We start from the raw sequence: 13,140 nt of genomic DNA, 5'->3' as shown, positions 1-13,140 counted from the left end.
CATGGAAGATGATCGTCGTAGCCCATGGACATTTGAGAGTCTAGTTGACTAGCTTTTTGAAGTACCCCATGTCATAGCACAATGGAAATACTTTAAGAGGCAGAGAGAAGCTTATTGTAATATTGATATAATACAATACATAAACTCCTAGTACAAAAATATCCTTGCTTTCAAGAGTACAAAAATTAGTTTTCTATAGTTTTTTAGCATTCAAATACCTCATGTCGGTTATTCTAACAATAACTCTAGGTTATTGACTCAGCTGATTTGTCAACAATTGTCCACGATTTCTTTATCAATTCATATTAAACCTTAACACAAAGGTGTTGAGTTTATTGGAGGTAACATCGTATACATCAATTAAACTTGTTCCTTGAGAAATCTTTATGAGCTCTGAATTTATGAAGTTCATTGACCGTTATTACGTGTCAAGGCCAGTTGTTTACAGTTTTATCGTATAAATTAGAAGTTTTTTAAAAAACGTGGACGGTAACAAATTATTGTGTTCTTGGGTTTTGGCGATCACTATCTACACATTGGAAATGAAACTATTTTTCTGAACTAAGTCGCGTATAATTATTGGTTTTTCAATCAAACCAAAACGTATCGGTTTCTTTACAGGTCCCACGGCTGACTTGCTAAAACAAGAAAAATTTAGATGTATTTTTCTTGTTTTAGCAAGAACTATCCAATAGCTATATTAACGTTTACATATGGAATAACGCAAACGCAAAAAAAAATCTATTTGCCTTTCACTAATATCAATAAAAAAGTCTCATGGATTGAACCAAGAAACACGCAACACCTTTGTAGAGCACACATCGCTTGCGCCCGCTATTTTCGCGAGAACCTTCAACAGCAGTCGTGGCCGAGCGGTTAAGGCGTCTGACTAGAAATCAGATTCCCTCTGGGAGCGTAGGTTCGAATCCTACCGACTGCGAAAATAGTGAAATAGCCTTTTTATTAATTATTTTTGTTTTGTTACAGTCTAAGACGAGGCGCGGGCGTCAATGTTCAAGACGACAATGGGTATACTCCACTTCACCACGCGTGTCTACGTGGACATAAGTACGTTTAGTTCTTATTTATGTATCTTGTACCTGGTCTGTGTTTGTAGTAGGTTGAATGGTTAGACGAAAGCGCCTGTTTAATTGGCGCTCTAATTTTCTGTTCTTTGTAATGCGACTTCTTTGCTCTGAAGATTGATATAGGCGCTTCAGTGTGACGTGTTAGTCAAAAAGGTTCACAACAACGTCACGTGTCTTCAAATTCTTTAACAAATCGCTGTTAATTAACGAATATGCTTGAAATTATATTTAAATAAGTCTGCTCTATAAACATAGGTGTAATAAGTACTTGAATGCGCGTTTAGTACTATTTTTCGAAAACCTGACCAACCATATGCCTTTTAAAGCGAATATTGTTGAAGTTATGCAAAAAAAAATTAAGCGTGGAGATTTGTTTTACTATTTTAGGTATTTCGTAAAAAAATAGTTTTTGTGTGTGTTGTTGACACGCGTGGAGATGAGCGAGCAAGAAGAACTAAGTATTTTAGGAAATGTCAATAGAATTATAATGACTCTTCGCATTTGACACGAAAATGTCAGGCTTAGTTAATTATATCATCATAGCCTTGGAAATAGCCGGACCCGCTAATAATAAGGAAGTTGCATTGTTTTTCCATATCCGTAAATATAAAAAGGCTGGTGACATCTCATCATGGCTTTGTGTAGTGGACAAGGAAAGCCACATACATAGTCACGAGTTAGCGAAGTTGTAAAAAGTACATTTTTTACGTCACTTTTTATTCTAATCAGAATCATGGCTCACATACACAGGTCGGCAAGCGCCCGGGTTTTAACACGTCGCTTTGTAAATTTCAATCGGGTTTAAACCCATTAACGCCCGGAATCGAGGGCACACATTTTTACAACTGAAATATTTGTAAATCGACTTTTGCTCAGACGCAATGATATTATTAGAAAATGTTTATTCCTTGCATATTTTGCCCGTCTATTGAATCGATTCGCTTGAAAATAGTTTTGAAATAAATCGATACCTACAATAACTAGTTATCGTATACATTTGAATCGATTTTCATTAAAATCGAATCGTAATGTAGTAGTAAGTGAGAGTCCACAGAATTGCAAAGTGGGTATTGTGTGGAGTTGGTTCTTTTTCGTTTAAAAAATATTTTTTACATCGAAATTTCTTATAAGTATGGCATTAAACCAAACTCCGTATTATTTTATGCGTACCTATAATGTTACGCCCTCGATTTTGGGCAGATATGGGTTGTAATATCCGGCACTTTGTGTAAAAACCTAGTTAAAGCCGGACGCGTTGATTGGGTTTTAACCCACTGCCCATCTCTGCTCACGTATAGTGATATTAGCTAGAGATCGGAATTGCACATGTAGTATGCCCTTCGTATAAAAATCGCAAACACAAAATCACAAATACAGTCCCATATCATTCTACATAAGTTTTTTTTATAGCGTCCCTCCTTATCAACCTCTTGGTTCTGCGGGAAGCGCACTATAACCCGTGCGCGCACAGGAACCTTATAAGTTCAGGTTCTGACCCCCGATCAGCCAGTGTACAGGGTTGAAAATCACAAATACAATGACAAATTCTTCAGCATACACTCAAATACCACAAAAGCATTTCATTCATCAGGGAGATGGCTTAAAAAAGCTGAGAAGCGTCTGTCGCCCAAAGTTAACGAATCGTAGACCACCTCAATGTTATGTGATTATTGTAACCAATTAAAAGTTTTGAAATCCAATTATAACAAAATTAGGCATTTTGTAAATAAATCCCAGTGATAAGTAAAAAAAGTATCAATTTGGATTGCACCACTATTCCTTATAAGCAGCGATATGCAATTCGGAACTTTCCCCAGTATCACTATATGCACTAAACGTTTAGCTGATATAACCTCTGAATCTTCACCGGTCACAATTCTGTAGACGTTTTATTACGTCACATATGACGATTGATTTGGCTGCATCTGTAATTATTTTTTGAGATGATACGAGGTATCTTTGTAAAGTTTCATATCTTCTGGTGTAAAGAACATTAGTAACAAATCTTGAAATTTTTTTTTCATATTTGTTAACAGAGAGATAGTCCAGCTGCTCCTATCGGTGGACGCGTCACCATGCATAGTGGACAAGAAGGGTGCCACCCCCCTCCACCTGGCCGCGTGGAAGGGTGACGCGGACATCGTCAATATGCTCCTGGCTCATAAGAATCCTCCTGTAAATGTAGATCAGATGGTGAGTAATAGTAAGATAAATAAATAATTTAGTATAACAAGATTAAAAGTTATATAGGCTGTTAACTAAATGTCCGATCACATTTCAGGTAACGATTGCACTTATAAATAACAATTAAATAATTAAACTAAATTAACAGTTAACAGCCTCAGTGTCCGAACTGTTACCATGCCGCAGACTGTCACGCAGAGGTCCCAGGTTCGATTCCCGGACGGGGAGAAATATTTGTATGGCCTACATTTAGTTCTCTCGTGAGTTGGGGTGTAATTTGTGGATGTCTATGTATGTGTCCATGGCACCCGCGACACAGGGTTTCCCTAGTGCGGGGTTATGTTGAGTGTGTGCATTATTATTATTTTTTTTGTTTTGTTGCAAAAAATTGTGCTATCCGTGTGTTCAGTGTTAAAACATATCATAATATTTAATCAAAATCAAAACAGAAACAACGGCGTTTCTGATTTCCATAACACAAGTGCTTTAGCTACTTACTTTGGGATTAGAGCATGGTATGTGATGTTGTCTAATATTTAAAAAATATATATCTTTAATTTATATATTAAAAGTAGTCGCGACGCTTCGGTTCGAATTCCTAAGACGGCATGTACCTATGACTTATTTTAGAAGTTTTTTTTTTCGCTTGTTAAGTTGCGTACGTATTGGCAATACCACTTGCTAACGTTGTAGGAAAACGTTCGTTCGTGATGAAACTTGTACGTCGAAGTAGGTTGCAGCCCTTGGAAAACGTGTGAAATCCCCAACCTACATCGGGAGAACGAGACTGGCTATGGCCTATGCCATAGTTTCCCAAAGTGGTCCTTATCGCCCCCCCAGTGGGCGTGAAGAGTTCTAGGAGCTTCGGAAGCATTTGGGATCGTTGATGCTGACCAGGGGATTGAAAAAATCTGAATTATCTATATAAACTGCACTATATGATTCATATAATTTCTTTTCCTTGTTATTTTTTGTGTTACTATAAAAAAATATGTGTTTTTAATTGCTCAACGTGTTTGGGAACCTATGGCCAAGAAGCCTAAGAAGGCCTAAGAAGGATATATCTTTTCAGGAGACCGTGTGACGAATAATGTGTTAACAATGATAATAAACTAAATAAAGGCGTTATTTAGCTAACGAATTCAATTCAAATGAGAGACTAAACCTGTAATATAGGTTTAGTTGCCGAGTACGGTCTCCAGTCTCTCTCATTTCGTCAACATTTAAAATTGTTAGTCTATTATAATATAAGTGTTTATTCCTTATGTTGAGAAAATAAACCATTATTATTATTAATTAATTTCACCCATCCATAAACCATGAACTAGAAGTCTCTGGAAACGAAGACAACTTAGGTAACAGTTAGTAATATGAAAATATTCTTTTAGACGTCAGACCAAGAAACAGCACTCCTCATAGCAGCGAGATCAGGCTACGTGGTGGTGGTAGAACAACTCCTATTGGCCGGCGCTGACGTCACGGTCAAGAACATCACGGAAGAGACCGCGTTGGACCTCGCTGCGCACTATGGCAGGTAAATAAATACTACTGTATACTTTCATTCTTTAATTGTAAGCACAAACAATAAATAACACGATACTTTTGCTGGTCCCTATCATCAATTTAGGTACCACCTACTGCTGTCATAAAGCAGCACTAATAAGTTCGAGATTGAAAGGACATCCAGCCCAATCACAGGCACAAAACTTTTACTGAACACTTTGTCACTTTATTCGATTGTTCGTTTTAATGGATAGAATTTTTAAATATAGGCTCGCACTATTGTGACAAATTTTAGGGTACATGCTTCCTTAGCAAATCGTTGCAACATATGCTTTAAGCGTATTATTGACAATGGCCTGTCCAAAGGAGGTCTAATAAAACTGGACAGAGATTTTGGAAAGCTGCAATTTAACGCTCTGGGAAATGCTGCTGTCCCTTTTGATGCTTTTCTTTTTACGACGCCCTTGGTATTACTATTTGGGGTACTTACTTACTTGGTACTTGGTGTAACGGGCTAGTGTCCGCAACTCGACGTCAAGGCGCCTATTTTGCGTGTACTATTTGGGGTAATACTGTCTTAATCGAGTGTGGTTTATTTAAGAAAAATACTTTACTATTTTTTCAGTTTTTATTTATAAATTTAAATTACATGCTCCCTGTTAAGACGTTATTGCTAAATAATTAATAATAGAAAACGCGCTAAAGTAATAAATAAAAATAATAATTATATTTTTTTTAAGAGAACAAAAAGAGACCTTAAAAGTTTATCCGCTTTCGCTGTGTTCGTTACATCTATTTGCCAAGTTTGATGGAAATCGGAAAGTGGGTGAAGTCCAATAAACCGGATTCATCCCCTAATTTGCTACCATTAGAGGTAGAATGTTTTCTTCAAATTTGAAGAAGAAAAAAGAATCGTTGAATTGGTTCACAAATGTCTTAGTTATCTCACAATAAAAAAAAGTCATATTAACCTCCTCCTTTTTCGAAGTCTGGTAATAAAATAATCATATTTTTATAATATCAAGTGACGGGACGATCAAGTCGTGCGCCTGATGGTTAGCTACACGCCTGTCCATAACAGTTGCAATGCCACTCAGAACTTTAAATTGCAAAGATCTGAGGGGCACTGCCACTGCGCCCGACACCCTGAAACATAATGTAGTCCAATATCCGTTTCAAATAGAAAAAGATAGAGCACAAAATTTTCTTTTAAAAACACTTAAAATTAGTTGACGTGTTCAACTTACCGGAACTTACCCTAACGATGCATAGCTGAAATATCAATAAACAATTTCAATATTTTAAAGTTTTATAATATTGAAATTGTTATTGTGATTATGGTTTTTTATGATATCTCAAAAAATATTTTGTCACTTAGTCGCGTTTTGGTTAGCGGACGGCAGAACACCCTTCAAAACCGGAACGCAGTAATGCTAACATTACTGTTGGCGGCAGAGGAACTTCACAGGGAGCTCTACTGCAACATCAAACAACAAAAATAATAAATTGCCTTAATAAAAATGACTATTGACTAGAAATTCACACATTGAGATCATATTTCTTTGTCACTCTAAGATTTTACTATTCTATAGTAGCACTTTTGTATTTCGTATAGAAATCTTTGTCACTTTCCTGAAGAATTGTATGTAGGTGCATTGCTTGAAATCATCAAGATTCTTTAAAAGAAGATCTTTAAAAATTGAATTTATTTCTAATATCTCTGACATATGGGTTCAAATAATTATCATAACTTCCCAACCTCATATTTCACAAAACTTTAAACTGAAGTTTTAGTCATAAACTTGCCGGTAACCTAACTTTGCGACTTTATATTCCAGCCCCAAGTTTATAACTTAGTTTGACCGCTGTAAGGTAATTACATGTGTGGTGCCGTAAAGTTAAGGATATCAAGTACTTTGGACTTTGAATACCGTTAGTGTTCTAATGGAGTCTCCACACTTATCCACAGGGAATCGCACTAAGCCGGCCAGAAAAATCTTTATGCCCATGTTCAGTGACAGTCGTCTTCACCGTCACAAAACCATTTAAAGGGCATTGTCTACGCTTCTATAATAACATTCAGGTTGATATTCAAAATTTACTATTTGAACTAAAACTAGTCAAACAAAAACTGCACAAAAGGTACTGCATACTTGAAAGACAAAAATCCACGTTAGTGAGCCATTTAGCTCTTGTAACCCCCGTAGTATGCCGCTTCGATGACGCTATTATATCCACATTTAGCTCTCAAATTCGATATTAATAATAGTTCTATAAATCGAGTGATAAACTGACATTTTAAAATTTCATCACAATAGCTAACATGGCGAGCACCGTGACGTGACAGTGCCAAACATGGCTGCAAGGTCACATCTGGTTTAAAAACATTTTGACAGTTCTGCTCAGTAATCTTATCAAACGTAAAAATTGAGTTTGACGAACGGGATGAAAAGAAATAGTAAAAACAAACAAAGAGACATATATAAATTATTATTGGAAAAAGGTGTGGAACATTTTTAATACTGTTAAATACATGATAGTAATTAGAAATACGTAAATAATAACTAATATAAGGTAAAATATATAACAACAGACTACAAAACCAAAAATTTTTTGTTTCATCGTTTACTCGGCGATGATTAAACGACAATAACAATAGTTCATTATCAATTAAGCAACTTAGCTATATATCGACTGAAATAAATATTATTACAGGGAGGTTTATCACACATATGCTGCCATGCTACGGCTACTGGTTGTTTTGATCTATCATATTCGAAATAAATGTTGTAAATGATAAATGTTTGTATACATTTATTTATTATTTTATATTATTTATTATTATATTTATTTACAAAAAGCGACCCTTAGTTTCTTAGTCATTCCTCTATGAATTATTTTTTTATAATTAAAAATTACCGTTATGAAGTAACTGACATACAAACATGCTTCGAATTTCAACCATAACATAATATTACAAATTAGCTAATGAAGTTACATTAACTTATATCAACGCTCCTTTGAGCTGCGGCCGAGGAGTTACAAATTAGATTTCTCTTCCAATTTTCAAGATGTAAGTTTGCTTTTAGCTGTTAGTTTGTTCAAGTTTGTGTGGATATATTTATGCGGTAGTGAGAAGCGTGAAGGAAATACTTGTACGTATTTAAACAAGTATAAATCTCTGTACGAGTAATAATAAACGATTTATTACTCAAGCCAGACAATGCGTACAGAAATTTATTTCTTCTAATTCTTGCCTTGGTTTTACGTGTTCAAAAAAAAAATTTTTGTTTTGTATTTTTCGGTATTCGACGACCTCGGTGGCCCAGCTGTCCAAATAGGACCAATTTGAGAAATGAAATTTATTAAATTGGTCCTAAGCTGAGTGTTCTCGGTCGTGTCCCGGTCGTAAATCAGTGCTTTGGTACGTGTACCAAATAACCCTGTACTACGTGTAGTACAGGGTATTGGCCTTGTCTGTCCAGCATAATTATTTCAATACCTAATTTTAGGACTAAACTTGCAGTATTGTTTATTAGTATTGCTTTATTTATACCTGGATATGTTACCAAACTCCGATTTAAATAGAACGAATAAACTATGTTCCGAATCTCGTACATTTTTGTTTTGATTTCTCATTGTAAGTGAATGTTTAGAGAAAACAAAGCATTAAGCCATAAACCATTATTCATTACTTTGAGAACAGGTAATCGATGTTGTTGTTTGGCACGTTATTATTACCTCTGTGTAATAAAATTTAGTAGCAGTAGAGCTCCTTGTGAAAGTGTTCGTCCAGGGAAGTACTGCCACCTTACCTATGTCTGCCGCTAAGCAGTAATGTCAGCATTACTGTGTTCCGGTCTTGAAGGTTAAGGGTGCTGGTGAAATTACAGGCACACGAGACTTGTTAACTGACGTCTCAGGGTGACGGGCGCAGTGGCAGTACCCCTCAGTGGCAGTGCGCCTGCTGGTAGCACCAGCAGGCGCACGACTTGTTCGTCCCGTCACTTGGTAATATAAAAAAATAATTAAATAAAAAAATAAAAATGCGCGAGCATTCTCGAGCATACGCGAGAATTTTGCGGAAGATTTTGGCTTGTACCTAGTTTGTTCGTTACTTAATTGACCATAAAGTTAATTATGCTATGTACATTATCGTTGCAAAAATTCGCTTCCATTCCTTTCCACCGTAATATAATTGGTACGGCAACTGCTATGGGGAAGCGTGTCGCTTACCACGAAGCGCATGGTTTGTCACTTATACACACAATAAGAAACTTTTAATAGAATAATGATGTTACATACTAATTATATTATTATTAATGTATGAGCTAATTCAGGCAGATCATATTTCTTTATGATTTAAACACCTACCATGGCGTTTTTAATTTTTGTGATTTCTTAAAATGTAAAAAAAATTACGGATAGTATTTCCCTGTGGCGATTGTGAGGTATACTGATTTTTTTATAGAGACCTTGATTAGCTGTTTAACGAATTTTGTTTTGTATGTGTGTTACGCGATAGCTCCGGCGTTTATGAACCGATTTTGTAATTCATTTTTTTTTCTTGGAAAGAAGGTGGTACCTCGATAGTGGTCCCATTTAAATTTGAAGAAAATATTCCACTTCTAAGAGTGGCAAAGTATGGAATGAATGACTTCTGAGGTCGGTTTTTTATTTATTGTTACGAACTTGTCTTATTTTGTTCCTAGATTGGAGACAGTTCAGCATTTACTCCGAGTCAGGCCAGACTTGGTGAACCCTTACAAATATCCAATCTGCAGAGGCCGGAGTTTCTCCTCAACGCCTCTTCATCTGGCTGCTAAGAATGGACACAAGTAAGTTTTTACAATTACAATGTGATATTATATAGTCACGAATAAAATGGATAACCTATAATGTTCAGGTGAGATACGTTGGTATAAGGATAAGGGGTCACCACACATAGGAATGCATTGTTTTCGCTATTATTAGATATACAATTTTTACCTATTTCTGCCGCCAAGCTGTAATGTGAGCATTACAGCGTTCCGGCTTTGAAGGGGAAGTGTGCTGGTGCAATTACAGGCATATGAGACTTGTCAACTTATGTCTCAGGGTGACGGGCAGGGCCCATATGATCTTTGCGATAAAAAGCTTTGAATGGCACAGCAACTGTTTTGGATAGGCGTGTCGCTTACCACCAGATGCACGACATATTCGTCCCTTCACTTCGTATTATAAAAAAAAAGCTTTTTCTGACCGGCTTAGTGCAATTCCTCGTCGATAAGTATGGTAACCCCCAAAATTACTTTAAAGGGCTCTGTTACGATTTGCATTGTGGGCACTGGATGAGGTGGTCCCGGATTCGATTCCCGGTTGTACCAACTTTTGAAATATTTTTTTCTGAATCGGTACTAGCATGAGTGTTCTGAGAAGTGCCCCGGACCGAGTTCCGTTGCTCTGGTACTCATAGTATAGGGGATTTCCTAGTTTGAGACCATGCAGTTGGTGTGATTGTTTGGCACATTGTTATTATTTAACTTTTAAAACAATAATGATGGTTTAATTGATTTACTTTATACTGTTAACATATTGACTGCACGTTTGCAGTTAATGCGTCGAGGTCTCGGATGACGACTTCACGCATTAATTGCATGCAGTCGAAACCGACTTCATGCAGCCGAAATCGTCTGCAGCATGCAGTTAATGCGTGAAGTCGTTATCAAATTCATGCAGTCAAGGTCTCGCTTGCGTGAAGTTAAATACGATTTCACGCATGAACTGCAAACAATCAGTCAATCTGTTAGCACCCTTAGAGTTACGTTAGAGTGATGACCTTACATATTTGCTCAGCAAAAACAAACTCAATATACACATGCCTTCATCATATTCAAAAACCCAAATTGTAAAATTTTCCTTGTCATTAAATAAGCAAATGAGGATAATGTTGACGAATTAGTCTGGCATGACATAATATCGGAATATTTGCAAATTCATTATCTAATAATAATTCACTACTAATAAAGCCTCCCATAAACAGGACGATGAGTCTTCACGATCCGTCGTTTCAAGGCCCCCATATACAGACGATTCCTTGTCACGATAATCGTATCGATGCGTCGCTACTCCCTTGGCGTTCAAGTTAATCGCTAACGATATATCACAGTACTCTCTGGAACGACGGATCATGAAGACAGTAAATATAAACGTACACTATCGATTCGTAAGTTTGATCAGTCTCAAACGATGGATCGTGTCGACAAATCGTCCCGTATATGGGGGCAATAGGCCTGATCTACTAGCAGTAGAGCTTCTAGTGAATCGTTTTTATTTCTACCGCCTAGCAGTAATGTGAGTATTACTGCGTTTCGGTTTAGAAAGGTAAGGGTGCTGGTGAAATTACAGGCACATGGGACTTGTCAACTTATGCCTCACGGTGACGGGCGCAGTGGCGGTGCACGTAAGTTTTGCGATTTAAAGCTCAGAGTGGCACTGCAAACTGCAACTGTCATGGATAGGCGTGTCCCTTACCACCAGGCGCACGACTTGTTCACCCCGTTACTTGGTATTATAAAAAAATCGAGATGGTGCCGACGTATCGATATGATTATCGTGACGATCGATTGAAACGAGAACTCGTCAGCTTCTTTAGTACAGTGGGACGAATAAATGGATTGTTTTTGTAAAATTCTAGTAATTACCGCTTTACTGACGGTGTTCCGTATTTATTTGCAAACTCAATTAAAAGAAAGAATTTGAATAATAATAATAACAATTTATCACAATAACTATTGTGCTATGTATAGTGTAACTACACTAGAATCAAAGTATAACGTACAAAGTCAAATATAAAGTACATTATATTTGTAAGAGACTGGTACCTACCTGAAATAAGCAGAAGCTTGTAATATTGGAAACCAGGTCCCTAACTTCTCATGTCGATTTTTCAATAAAACATTGGAGAAGTTATTGAACAAAAATACAAATACCATACAATTTTGTTATGTAGTTCTCGTAAAGAGGTCTGGTTCACCAAAACTGGACTTGAAGATGGTTCTCATTAATAATAAAAAAAACTCGAAGTTGAAAAGCACTAAAACATGTTATAGCACGATATTGCCTGCACTAGTCTTCGTTACAAAGGCGTATACGACAATTGCTACATATTCATATTCATTCGTTCGTTATAACGCTCCAATCGGTTTTGTACTCGCTAATTTACAATACATCAAAGAGCTAGGAAGTTGCTTCAATGGATATGCGTCAAACAAATCCGGCCATAGACAAGCAACTTAACTAGTTTTTGTTATAACTGGTTGTTGTACGTTAATATTTCGCAATGTTACTAGCGCATTTTATTGTAGTTGCAAATATATTAACTTTGCATTCTTTGATCGTTATATTATTTCTATTATTTTACATAAGTAAGTTTCATGTACTGTTATTTACGTTCATATATTTATAATTGTTATTGTTAGGAAGTTTCAGAAATAAAATCTAATTTCCTTCGTTTATTATATAAGCACAATAGGCGCTTTGTCGCCGAGTTGCGGATACCAGCCCGTTGCACCAAGTACCAAGTACACAATTTCAATTGTACAATTTGCACTAAATTATAATAATAACTTGTCGCTTACCACCAGGCGTACGTCTTGATTGTCCTGTCACTTGATATCTAAAAAAAATTGCTTGACATTCGTGTTGAATGTCGTTTCAGTTTTATTTCAATTTTTTTTTTAATGTCAAGTGACGTGACGAACAAGTAGTAGTGCACTTGATGGTAAGCTACACACCTGTCGATAACGTTTTTAAATCATAAAGTTCTGAGGGGCACTGCTATTGCGCCCGACATCCTGAGACATAAGTTGACAAGTTCCATGTGCCTGTAATTTCACCAGCACCCTTACCTTTCAAAACCGGAACACAGTAATGCTTAACGCTACTGCTTAACGGCAGAAATAGGTGAGGTGGCAGTACTTCCCTGGAGGATCTATTTCACAAGGAGCTCTACTGCTACTAAGTAATAATATTAGTCAAACCCCTGTCTGCGGAATTACAAAAACCCGTGACTTCTGTAAAATCCTTTACGCCATAATAAAATAATGTATTATTTTTCCAATAAGTGTTATCTCGGTGAATGCGAGTGTTGTCATCGTGGCCATTACACCATATTAAATACGCACGTACGTAAATCCCAATATTAATGCGAATAAACAATAATGAATGACGTAAATTGGGCACATTTATTAGTTTGTGAAATATTTCTAAAATACTAAATATACTATGGTATCGAATAGAAAATTATGAGCCGTATAAATATCAATTTAGTATTTTACAGGTAGATAATACGTTTATTCAGCATAAATACAAACAGAAACAAAAC

General features: G+C 36.3%; 1 protein-coding gene and 1 non-coding gene across 4 annotated transcripts in view; both read left to right on the top strand.

Annotated features, from left to right (window-relative positions):
* LOC113228884 (ankyrin repeat and SAM domain-containing protein 1A-like) overlaps positions 1 to 13,140 on the top strand; it is a 170,886-nt gene that overhangs the window by 17,000 nt on the left and 140,746 nt on the right. For all 3 annotated transcript variants that reach the window (XM_026462308.1, XM_026462309.1, XM_026462310.1), the window contains exons 2-5: positions 988 to 1,068; positions 3,125 to 3,281; positions 4,661 to 4,806; positions 9,488 to 9,613. In XM_026462308.1, coding sequence (XP_026318093.1) covers positions 988 to 1,068; positions 3,125 to 3,281; positions 4,661 to 4,806; positions 9,488 to 9,613 — 510 coding nt within the window. The remainder of the gene's footprint in view (positions 1 to 987; positions 1,069 to 3,124; positions 3,282 to 4,660; positions 4,807 to 9,487; positions 9,614 to 13,140) is intronic.
* Positions 859 to 940, top strand: Trnas-aga. Its single transcript has one exon. It is a non-coding gene; the product is annotated as a tRNA-Ser (tRNA).

Source organism: Hyposmocoma kahamanoa, unplaced genomic scaffold (genome assembly GCF_003589595.1).
Source record: "Hyposmocoma kahamanoa isolate Upper Pololo Valley unplaced genomic scaffold, ASM358959v1 262, whole genome shotgun sequence".
Classification (NCBI taxonomy): Eukaryota; Metazoa; Arthropoda; class Insecta; order Lepidoptera; family Cosmopterigidae; genus Hyposmocoma; species Hyposmocoma kahamanoa.
This window is presented reverse-complemented; position numbering and strand designations above follow the sequence as displayed.